An 11,714-nucleotide genomic window follows, 5' to 3' on the forward strand; every position below is an offset into this window, starting at 1 on the left:
GATCAAAATCTGAGACCGCGCTGAAAGCAGTGGTCACTGTCACACGCTAGCCGACCCCTGGACCCGATTCTCCACCACCTTGTCCATTATGGAGTCATTTACCCCTGTGCACAGCTGCTCCCAGAACAGAACATTTGCCCAGGAGAAATCAAAAGATGGGGAAAAACAAACAAACAGTGGAGACCTGGGAGCAGCTGATGCAAATTGGCTTAGTTCCATGGCTTCATGTATGCCAGCCGAGGGTCTGGGCCTCACAGCTCGACCCATCACCACCTTGCACTGTCATTTGCACCAATGCCAGGTTAATGCCGAATGCCACCAGATCAGAATGGTTGTGTTACGTCCCCACTATGCACTGGTGTAAATGATTGGGTGAGCTCTCCATGGTCTTGGGAAAAGGGCGGGGGGGGGGTTAACCTATCCAATATTAACAAAGCCCAGACCAGCTTCTTTTTAAAGTTACATCTATGAGACAGTTGTATGCAATCAGCTAATAGGGTCACCAGATAGCAAGTGTGAAAAATCAAGACACTTTTTTCTCGGGGGTGGGGAGGTATAGTTGCATATATAAGACAAAGCCCCTAATATTGGGATGTCTGATCACCCTATCAGCAAAATACACAGGCCACGTTTTAAAATGAATAACTCTCTATAACGCATAACACAAGCTACGCCAGGTGGAATCTGTTCGGGCATTACTAGAATTCTTTGCAGAAGGTACAGTGCTGATCAACTTGTTTAAACTGGCATAAATGGAGCTAGGTTGATTTATTCTCATGGGGCTGATTTATTCTCATTTTCCCCATTGTGTGTAGAAAACTCACAGTCACAGACATCAGCAAACGAGCTAAGAGTTCAATGCACACTGGAGACAGTAGGAGTTTTTGCACTGACTTCAATAGGCCCTGGATCAGGCCGTTAGAGCACTCAGCCAGGGGACCGATCTCAATGGCTCAGCGACCTCAGTGGGAAATTACTCGGTAAGGCAATAAAAATGTTCTCCCAAGGACCCAGTTACATAATGGCCCATGCCATGAAATAACTAGCTAAACAAACAAACCAATGCATTCATAGTTCAAATATCACGTTGATTTGGAACGCGGCTGGTGCACTCTGCCAGCAGCGCCCGGGGAAGGGAAAGACTTGAAGAACGGCTGAGAAGAGGATTCCAGATCCCCTATCCACCCTTAACACTGGTGACCACGCTTTGTGGTGTGAGACATCTCTGGGACAGGGTCCAAACTTCCTATCTCCGTAACAGGCTGATCCAGACTCCCAGATGAAAACTTGCCAAATGTCAGGGTTTGCAATCCAGATCCAAAAATCAAATTCATCCAAATATCAGGGTTCGAAATCTGGATCCAGATCCACACCCCCCAAGGCATTCAGATCCAACCAGTTAACAGAGACAAGGGGAAGCTGTGAACACAGATCCAGGCCTAGAGCCAGGAGTTTGGTTCAGGCAGGACCGGCGCTAGGGTTTCTCGCGCCCTAGGCTCATGGCCATTTTGCCGCCTCCCGCGCTGATCCCGCTGCTCCGGTGGAGCTGCTGCATTCCTGCGGAGGGTCCATTGGTCCGTGGCTTCGGTGGAGCTGCCGCAGTCATGCCTGCGGGCGGTCCACCGGAGCCGCGCGGGCAGCTGACCGTCCACAGGCATGACTGCGGCAGCTCCACCGGAGCCGTGGACCAACAGAACCTCCGCAGGCACGACTGCGGCAGGTCAACCGGAGCTGCCTGCCGCGCCCCCCCCCCCAGAAAAATGCCACCCCCCCAAATAATCCTGGCACCCGAGGCGATTGCCTAGGCTGCCTAAACGGTAGCACCAGCCCCTGGTTCAGGCTAAGCGTAGAGCAGAGATGATATGCTGGGCCCTAGATTAGCGGCAGAAACGAATACTGAAAAGAGCAGGTGGAGCAGATTCTGTGCCTGGCTCCTGCCCCTCTATGCCACCATTAATGCAAGGGTACCAGCGCAGCATAGGCTCACTGAGAGCTGTCCTCTTCTGCCTGCCCCCCTCACCAGTCACAGTGCAGGGGTTTGTGCTGGGGTGAGACATTCAGGGTGGGGCTACAGGGATCGTGGGCACTACTGGGATGCATTGCTGTAAGTTAGAGTGGCTGGGGTCTGCTGGGACTGCAGCCCAGAATCTGGCAGATAGACAACTGGTGCATTGTCTGCTCAGCCTCAGGTCTGTGCCTTCAGCCCTCCAGCACACGGTCAGAGCCAGCGTGTTTAGATGCTCCCTGGATGCAGTTTGTTCTGACTTGGCAGCTTGTTTCTGGCCCCACAGCTTTGCCCAGCCAAATCCGCCCCCCAGTGAAACTGGCCCCAGGGGACTTTCCCTTGTAGTGCTGGTTCTGCTCCATGTCCCCGCATGCTCAGGGAAGGCAGCTGTTCATTCTCATCACTGTGCCTTTGCTTTGCAGAACCCAGCAGGGTCATGGCTAAGCTACCTCAGTCCCAGGAGCCCGTCCTGCCTGTCGTCATTTCCCATAGAGGGACTCGGAGACTCCGTCCCTCTGGGGCCAGAGGCTCCGGGATGCGTCACACCAGGGAACCTGGTGCGCTCTGAGCTGGCTGCCCAGAGGAACGGGTCACAAACCACCAGTCCCCTGCTTGCGTTTCTGAGCTGAGACCGGGGGCAGCAGGAACATGAGAAATAGCCGGGCCAGGAGCCGGCAGATATAAATCCCCTCCTAGGGCATCCTGCAGCTTTGTTTACATAGCAGAGCTGAGTTTCCTAGAGGAGAGGCCTTTCCTAAAGCAGGGGCTTTCACAACGAAGGGTTCCACTTAAATCGATGGCTCCTGGAAGGGAAGAGGGCCTCATGGTCAAGACACAAGACTGGGAGCAAGGGGGCTGGGGACATTTTCCAGCTCTGCTATAGGCCACGAGCAATTCATGGGGTGGAGGAGAGGGCACATTGCCAGGAGCACGTGGCCCCATCTGGGGGCCTGGATCCCATTCTGGATGGGCTTCTGTGGGGCTGAGAGGGAAGCATGTTATGAGGCTGGACTTGTGTTCTAACCTCTGGCCACATCTGGGGGGATTAGGCTCTTCTCATAAAAGCCGCCAGGGTGGGGAGCATTGGGGCTTTTAATCTCCTTCACCCGTCTATACAAGGAGAATGATGCTCTCCTTACCCAGTGACTAAAGGGGAAGGGACACGGGTCTTAATTCAGTGATGTGTGTGGCCATGTCAACACTACTGGTGCTAAAGCAGCGGCATCATGGCACTGTAGCTATAGTGCCATAGTGTGTAGATGCAGACTCCAGCCCTGGAAGTGGTTTCCCCATCCCTGCAGGAACACCCCCTTCTCCGAGCAAGAGTCACTAGGTCAACAGAAAGAGAGCTTACGCACACTGCGCAGGAACTGTAGTTCTTGGAGACGCGTGGTGCATCCATAGGGACTGTTCTCAACACATTCTTCTGTAGACCTACCCAGCACAGCGCTTGTAGGTGTGAAGTTTTCACACCCCAGCACCGGAGCTACGTTCACCTAAGTTTCAAGCGTAGACCAGGCCTCGGAATCCATGCGAGCGGCTCAACTGGCAACTGCTGCCGAAATGCAGAGCATATCATAGCTGGAAGAAGAGCAACCATACTCCACAGCTGGACTGTGGGAATAGCCCTTTGCCTCTCTGTAGCACCCTGCATCTGAGTAACCCAACACTAGGAACGAATTAAGCTTCATCCTGCAAGGGAGGTGAGCACTGTGATCGCCTTTTACAGATGGGGAAACTGAGGCAGAGAGCGAGGAAGTGACTTGCCCAGAGTCACACACAGCAACAAAGCAGCAAGAATCGGACCCTGGAGTCCTGGCTTCCAATCCCTTGCTGTCACCACTAGACAGCTGCCTTCCAGTGGGATCGGGACTGAGTGGCTGAAGAGTACCTGCCAGTGGAGTAAAGTAGCAGGATCAAACAGGTTAGCTGATCAGGGCCCCCAGTTGGTAGGACGGTCCTAGAAGCTCTGTGGCCCTCACTCTGCCCTGGATTGCATTTAACTCAGGTGCCCCCTTGGGAAGGCTCCCCCAGCACCTACCTGGTACTTGTGCCAGCAGCGCTCCTCCAAGGCCAGAGTGGCTCCTGAGGCCCTGAGTGTTTTCAAGGACACGAGTCACGTTTCCCCAGGCCCTGTCCCAGCTGTTCACGAACCGCCCGTGTCCTTTACCTGGTCCAAGGCCAGCTGGGCCAGCTGCTCTCACACTCACTACAGCCCCTCAAGGAATTTTTCAATCACCTCTTCCAGTGGCCCAGAGCCTTGCCTGCCAGATTAGCAGCTGGGGCCGGAGGCAGAATTGAAAAGGCCCATCCAGGGCTTTCATTACCTACTCAAGGCCGGCATTGTGTGAGGGCTACAGGAACCCAGGAGCCTTGATTAACAAATGAAGGAGCATAATGAGCCAGTGGCTGGGCTCAGATGAAGGGAGGAGAGAGACAGGCTGGGAGGACCAGATTCTGGGTTGTGTCTCACCAAAGAGGAGCAGGAGCAGGAGCGGTTTTATGCCTCCTGGATTCTGGGCTGCTCTAATTTACAACACAGCCCTCCAGCTGCTTGTGGGGAAGGCCAAATCATCTGGGATAGAGCACTCTGGTCATCATCCTTCCAGTCCCAACACACCCCTGCGCTACTTGCTGTGAGGTGGGGTGGCGAAGGTCCGCACAAACCAGCTCTAGGCTGCTCCTGAGCCAGGGGAATTCATCCTGGACCTGCTGTGACCCGTCTTTGCCACCAGCACAGTGTCAAAGGGCCGGAACTGGCACTGACTCACGGTCCACATGCAGGACCGGCGCTAGGGGTTTGAGCGCCCTAGGCGGATGGAAATTTTGCCACCCTGCTCGCTGGTCCCGCGGCTCCAGTCGAGCTGCCGCAGTGGTGCCTGCGGGTGGTCCACCGGAGCCGCACGAGCAGCCGACCGTCCGCAGGCACGACTGTGGCAGCTCGACCGGAGCCGTGGAGCAACGGACCCTCCGCAGGCACCACTGCGGCAGCTCCACCGGAGCCGCCTGCCGCCCCCTCCGGCAAAATGGCGCCCACCATTTATTCTGGCGCCCTAGGCGATTGCCTAGGCTGCCTAAATAGTAGCGCCGGCCCTGTCCACATGGTACAGTCCACAGTGGCGAGTGCCGGAGCTGGAGTCTCCTCTCCCTTACTGAGATGTCAGTCGAAAGTAACCAGAGGTATAAATGCAGTGAGTGGGAAGGGAATGGGGCCCAGTGACAGGCCCAGGTGGGGGAGGGCTTTGGCTGAGCCAGTGACCCGGAGGAGAGACTGGGAGTTTGTTCTTTGCTAGTTTCAAATTTAAATGTATGGACCATCTGTAGCTTTCCAGGCCCTAAGGGGGGCTCTGCCTCCATGCCCTGAGCTCGGCTGCAGCAGAGGGACACAGGAGGGTTGCAGCAGGGGAAGCTCAGAGCAGGCTTTCCTTAAAGAGACAGGCTCCTAAAAGCTGCAGCCAGTTCCAAGTTCTAGTGCAGCCCCTCTGTTGGGGGCTGAGATGCTAGGGAGGAGCCACAAAGACGGCTGACCAATCCCTGGCGAATACCCCACGCTCAGAGTGGCAGACGCTGCCCCAAAGCAGCCCACAGCAGGCCTGGGGGTGGCTGGGGAGACTCTTCCACAGACCTCACCACTCAGCAGATTTTCCTGATTCTCAGCCAGTTTGCTTTTGCCCAGTATCACCCCTCACTTCTTCCTGGGACCATGATTCTGCTACAGTCCCTGTGCGATAATTATAGCGGCTCAGTGCTGGAGCACACCAAACCCCTAAGGCAGCAGGAGCATGCCAGTGATGTCACAGCTCTGACGGGGCATTCAGGTGCTAGCCCTGGAGGTTCCCAAGAACCACGCAGACCCACGGCTAAGGGAAAGGGCACTTTGCTAGGGCTGGCAGGAGGGGGAAAGGCTGCAGATGCCTTAGGTCCTGTGGCTTAAACGGTTACAGTCCAAAGTGACAGAGCCATACTGGTTCCTGTTTGAGTCCCAGGGACAGGCCAACGGAGAGTCAAAGCTCCTCAGGGCTAGTGCCTGGGGTGCCCTCTTGAGTCCAGTCTCTATTCAAGCAGGCATCCAGGCCTGGATCACTTAGTGGCGTGTCTCTCATTGGCGCCCCTCTGCACTGGCTCCCTACCAAGTCATCACTGCTCCCCACAAAGTCCCACAAAGACCTTCACCCAGCTGTAACATCTGGTAGCTGCAGCCTGTTCCACATGTGGCTCTGCATAGAGCTCCTGGGGATTCCTCTCTGCGTGCGGCTTCTCTGCACCTCTTGGCTAACCATGCGGCCACTGCCTCCCAAAAGTGCCTCCTGCCAGAGTCCTTCCCCTGCCGTACAGCGGGGAAGGTTCCAATAGGTGGCGTTGTCTCCTGTTTAGCAGGTTCGTCACACATGTATGCAGCCATCATGGTGCTGTAGAAGTACTCAACTCTCCCCACCCTGCCCGTCTGTTTGCAAAGTACGTTACACAGCCTAGATGGCTGGAGGATATTTTAGTTGGCTACTTCTTGGCTCCCTTTGCCCTACTGCTTTTTATAAAATGTCTAATGAGCTGCTGACAACGCCCTTAGGAGAGAGGATTTGACAACACACAGAGGAAGAAGATGGAGCTGCCTTTATTAGAGAACCACAGGCACCAGCAGAAAAATTTGGATGAAAAGGGATGACTTTTGAAACAGCCTTTCCCCCTTCCTGTTTCCCAAAAGCTTAGCAAACTGTACAATCAAGTGTCCACCTGGGAACTTACTTACGGTGGACCTATCCCTATAATCCTTACTCAGCACCTCCTCAGGCATCACTCAATGAGTAGAGCCCAAGTAAGTAATAAGTAGGGATCAGGTTCAACAATAGGTCTGTAAGAATTGCTGGGATGCTGACTAATGCCAAGGGCCACAACACTTTTCATCCAAGAGCACGTGGAGTATTTAAATGCCAAAGGCTTGGTAGCCAGGTTGGGCCTGATTTTCAAAAGAACCTGCAGTTCTCAGTGACTTCAGCTGATGTTTTGAGTGCTCAGCACTCCTGGAAATCAGAGCCAACATGTGGAAACAATGAAGGGGGGGAAGAAGAATCTCAATCCTTCATCCCCCTATGCTGGAGGGTTCAGAGACTCTTGTCCTGAGAGCTCCCATTCCAGCAAATGTGGAGCCTGCTTCCGTGTTCCTTGTGGACTTCAGTGGGAGTTTTGAGTGCACCTGATCCATGCTTGGCAAGTGCACCGAGAGCAGGTTCCATGTGACTATTATTTATGAAGTGCTGACTATATGCTTTGAGCCCAGGTTTGCTGCCAACGACCCACCCAGAGGCACTGCATTACATGAGCAATTGCTGTGGTTGCTACAGGGACATTATACAACTGCAGCTGCGAGAAGAAGAGGTCCATGAGAGTGGGGGTTCCTTAAAAGGGAGGTGAATTAGGGGAGCATGGTAAAAGTATATTCAATAATGAATGACAGGGAGATCGGGAGCTTTGCTCCTTCCTGCTCCATTACACAGGAACAAGGGGCCAATCAATCAAATTCTAAAGGGATTAAAGGAAACAAACCCTTGAACACAACATGCAGTTGGACTCCAGAACTCATTGCCACATGGTGGTGGCCAAAAAATGAGCGAAGTTTAAAAAGAATATCCAGAGTTATAATTGAGGCTAACAATTTTGGGACATTAAACCTCATGCTTAAGGGCTTAAGCCAACCTCCTCTCAACTGTTAGAGATCTAATACGGGGGGCAGATTAGTCCACATCAGCCTGTGGCAAAGTTTCTTACACCTTCCTCTGAAGCATCAGAGACAGCACAGTGAGCTAGATGGACCTTGGTCTGATTCAGTTTGGTAATCCCTGTGTTCCTACGAACAGGGCAGGAAATGGTCTGCAGAATCGCAAACGGGATGGGACGCAACGCGATCAGGAGGCACTCTCTCTCTCTTCTAAGATGTGGGCCACGCAATGGAAAAGTTTGAGACTCCCAGCAGGTGTGGACTGGTTCAGATACAGGGGATGGAGGAGGCTAGTCAACCAGCCAGACACCTGAGTCAAGGGGAGAAGGAATGCAAAAGCATGCTGCACATTCAGGGCTGGAGGTGGGCTCCACAATGGAACACCTAAACCAAGTTCCCCTGTGAGCCCTCCTGTTGGCATGTATGGGCTTGGTTCGATTTCACTGTCCAAATGTGAGATCTGGGTGACCCACAGGGGTCCTTCCTCTGTTGAAAACATCATGCTCAGAACTCTACAGAACTGGTCAGCTTCCTGTGTCGCTGTTCCTCAGAATCAGGCCCTGTGTGAGGACTGAGAGAGAAAGAGGCCCTGTGGGTCTTAGTAGATCATACTCTTGGGCAAGGATGTTCCTGTGTTTGAGCCTTTACAGAAACTACCCATGCAGTACCATCTATACAGATTTCACACTGACTTCAGCCTTGCAGTCACATATGCCTCTGGGGCCAGCATTTTCAGAAGTGCCCTCTGATTTGCAGACCCAACATTTTTCAAGTGCCCAAACTCATAAGAACAGCCATATTGGGTCAGACTAATGTTCCATCTAGCTCAGCATCCCATCTTCCAACATTGGCCAATGCCAGGTGCCCCAGAGGGAACGAACAGAACAGGGAATCATCAAGTGATCCATCCCCTGTCGCCCATTCCCAGCTTCTGGCAAACAGAGGCTAGCGACATCTATGACGATTTGGGGCTGGTTTTCGCAGATGCTGTGCACCCCACAAATTGAACTGAAGTGACTGGGAACTGTGAGTGCTTGGCCCCCTCTGAAAACCAGGCCTGAGGTATCTCAGATTGACTACCTCCCCCCAAACAGAAATTCTCCCAATCCCTCTGGAAAGTTGTGGCCATGCTGCATATCCTCCCACCCTCTCCATGCCTTCATCCTGCACCCTTAGGACAGAAAGCAGAGAATGCTTGAGAATACATTGTAAAGCTAGTTCACTTGCTGCAATTGATTCACCCACCCTCCTCCCCCCACCCTTACCCCCAGCTCCAGCTGCTCCTTGGCTTCACAATATGTTCATCTTGGCTTCCTCGGTGTCTGCTTGCCTCTTGCCATATCTCAAGCCAAACGAGTTCCAGTTGTAGGCAGAGAGATCCTTCTCCCGCTCCACGAGCAGTGAACCCTGGGGGACAGAGATGGCTCTGCTCCTGGCCGGATGGATCCCTTGCCCCAGCTGGACCTGGCTGTCTTCCTGCGGCTTGCACAGCAGGGGCGGCGTGGATCTCGGTTCTGCCTTCCCAGGGCTGGGCTTGCTTTCCGAGCAAGGAATGGCTTGATCCCAGTGGGCCGGGCTGGCCAGGTATTTGAAATGGTCACCTACAGAGAAAGGCGCAGAAGGAGTTGAGGAGGGAAAGTGGTCAGTGTCAGACTGACCAGTGGCAAGTGCCAGGCAGTGTCTGTCTTTTTGTTCTTTGTTTGCACTGCACCCAACACATGAGGTCCTGGTTGAAGCGCCTATGCACCACCCGCAATCCAAAGAAATAAATAGTAAAGAATTCACTGGCTGCCTGTCATTGTCCAGGGCCTGCCATAATCTTACCCCCACATTTCCCCCAACTCCTTCTCTTTGCCCCCTCTCCATCCTGCTCCCCACATTCACCCGTCAAGCTTTGGAAATTTAGCAATGCGCGAGTTAGTGGTGGAGCGCCCAGGGCCCAGAAAAGGGAGAGGGTTCACAGAGCCTTCACAAGATGCCCCAAGGATTTTCAGAAGAGCTCAGTTCCCATTTATTATCACTCAATGGTGTTAATTACAGAAATGCCAAAGGACCAGCCACAATCAGGGCCCCATTGTGCTAACAGCCATACAGACCCACAGTCTCTGTCCCCCAAGAGCTCACAGGCACCTGAATATGGACCCTGCTCTGCATCCAATGTGCTGAGTGCTTTGGAAAAGTCGGGCCCTGACTGGAGGAGCCCTGAGCATTTGAAAATCTTGCCCTGAGCTCTTCTGAAAATGTAGCCCTCGGGGGGTTGTTTTTCAGGGCCGCGCTGAGCACCCACAGCTCCCCTTGACTTTCACTAGAGCTGTGGGTGCTCAGCACCTCTGAAAACCAGATTCATTTAGATTGAGGGCAGCCTGCGCAGTTACACCTGACCAAGTAAAAACATTTTGAATTTTTAAAAGCGTGGAAGTTGTTTGGGGCAGGGACTGTCTCTCTGTTCTGTGTTTGTGCAGCGCCTGGCACAATGGGCTCCTGGCCTCAAGGCATCAATTAACAACCAGCAGTGCTTAATTTGTAATGAAAGAGGTGCTTGGGCTCAAGCAATTCTTTTACTTTTATAACTGATGTGCCAAGCCCTGAGGTGCCGGGGCTATACACCGGCCAAGCCCCGAGGTGCTGGGCTATGAACAGCCAAGCCCCGAGGTGCCGGGGCTATGTGCCAAGCTCACACAACCTCTTTGGAAGACGAGACCCTTTTGATTCCAAGGGAGTGGCTTTCAATGCAGGATCTCCACGGGCAATCGTGCTACCTGTGTGTCGAGGGTTCCAGAGGGGGAAATATCTTTCTGCGGGTTCCCCGAACGGAGCATTAGAGAAGAAGAGAAGCAGGAGCATGGAGCTGAAAGGATTCATCCTGGGCTGGCCCAGACCTGAAATATCAGACAATGGGGAAGAGAACACAGAGGAAGAAAGAAGAAAGTAACAACAATCAAGCAGATGGTTTCCAGTCTCCAGGAATGTTCTGCTCTTAAAAGGGAGAGTCTCTGGGATATAGCCTGCTCTCGGGGACACAGATACAAACCCAGAGTGGCTCTGTGGTCTGCAGTGGAGTCACTGTATATTGACTCTGCTGGAAGTAGCAAGCTTAGCTGTCTAAAATTTAAAATGGCTCCCTCACACCTAGGGGCGGCTCTAGGCATTTTGCCGCCTCATGCATGGCAGGCAGGCTGCCTTTGGCGGCTTGCCTGAGGAGGGTCTGCTGGTCCCGCGGCTTCAGCGGACCTCCCGCAAGCATACCGCTGAAGGCAGCCTGCCTGCCACCCTCGTGGCGACCGGCAGAGTGCCCCCAGTGGCTTGCCGCCCCAAGCACATGTTTGGCGTGCTGGGGCCTGAAGCTGTCCCTGCTCACACATTTTGCAGGGAATTATGGGTAGACTATAGAGTTGAGTCCAAGATGCAAGGCATTCAGACACCCGTCATTCCCTCCTATCTGTCTCCCATGAATATTAATGGGGCTACTCACCTGCACAAAGCGAAGCACATGATGCATGGGACTTGCACGTGGGATCGGTGCCTTTTAATGGGATACAAAGCAAAATAGGGACAAAGGTGGCAGCCCCCTCCCTTTCATCCACCTGCTAGCAGCTACAGGAGCGGAGATAAAGGTTACAGGGGGTGGCTAACAGACCATGGAGCCTTTGAGCAAGGGGATCAATATGGTCAGATGAAAGCTGAGCTCAGCAAGCAGGCCCAGCTAAAGGCATATCAAAAAACACCCCTGTTCCTGCAGGTGGGGTCAGTAATGGAGCAGATTAATGCCAAGGGCAGCTACAAAAGGGTTCCCTGCTGAAACGAGAGGTAGTGAGGAGAGAGGAGAAAACAGAGATGGTGAAGTCTCAGGCCCATTTTTAGAAGTCCCTTGGGACATACCAGACTAGGGTGACCAGATAGCACATGTGAAAAATCGGGACGGGGGTGGGGGTAATAAGAGCTATATAAGAAAAAGACCCAAAAATCGGGACTGTCCCTATAAAATCGAGACATCTG

At 53.3% G+C, this 11,714-nt stretch overlaps 1 protein-coding gene across 1 annotated transcript; it reads right to left on the reverse strand.

Moving 5' to 3' along the window:
* Nucleotides 1–9,008: 9,008 nt before the first annotated feature.
* On the reverse strand, nucleotides 9,009–10,580 carry KISS1 (KiSS-1 metastasis suppressor). Its single transcript, XM_030562708.1, has 2 exons — nucleotides 10,478–10,580; nucleotides 9,009–9,319 (listed from the first exon to the last, which is right to left on the reverse strand). The coding sequence occupies exons 1-2, from the start codon at nucleotides 10,578–10,580 to the stop codon at nucleotides 9,009–9,011; spliced, it is 414 nt and encodes a 137-aa protein (XP_030418568.1).
* Nucleotides 10,581–11,714: the final 1,134 nt, after the last annotated feature.

This window comes from Gopherus evgoodei, chromosome 4 (assembly GCF_007399415.2).
Source record: "Gopherus evgoodei ecotype Sinaloan lineage chromosome 4, rGopEvg1_v1.p, whole genome shotgun sequence".
NCBI lineage: Eukaryota > Metazoa > Chordata > Testudines > Testudinidae > Gopherus > Gopherus evgoodei.

What these genes read in the sequence shown, in the direction of transcription:
- KISS1 (XM_030562708.1), bottom strand. Translation starts at nt 10,580, where the DNA reads ATGAATCCTTTCAGCTCCATGCTCCTGCTTCTCTTCTTCTCTAATGCT. An exon ending in CTGGAACCCTCGACACACAG is followed by an intron (nt 9,320 to 10,477) that starts GTAGCACGATTG and finishes CTTTCTCTGTAG; the next exon opens with GTGACCATTTCAAATACCTG.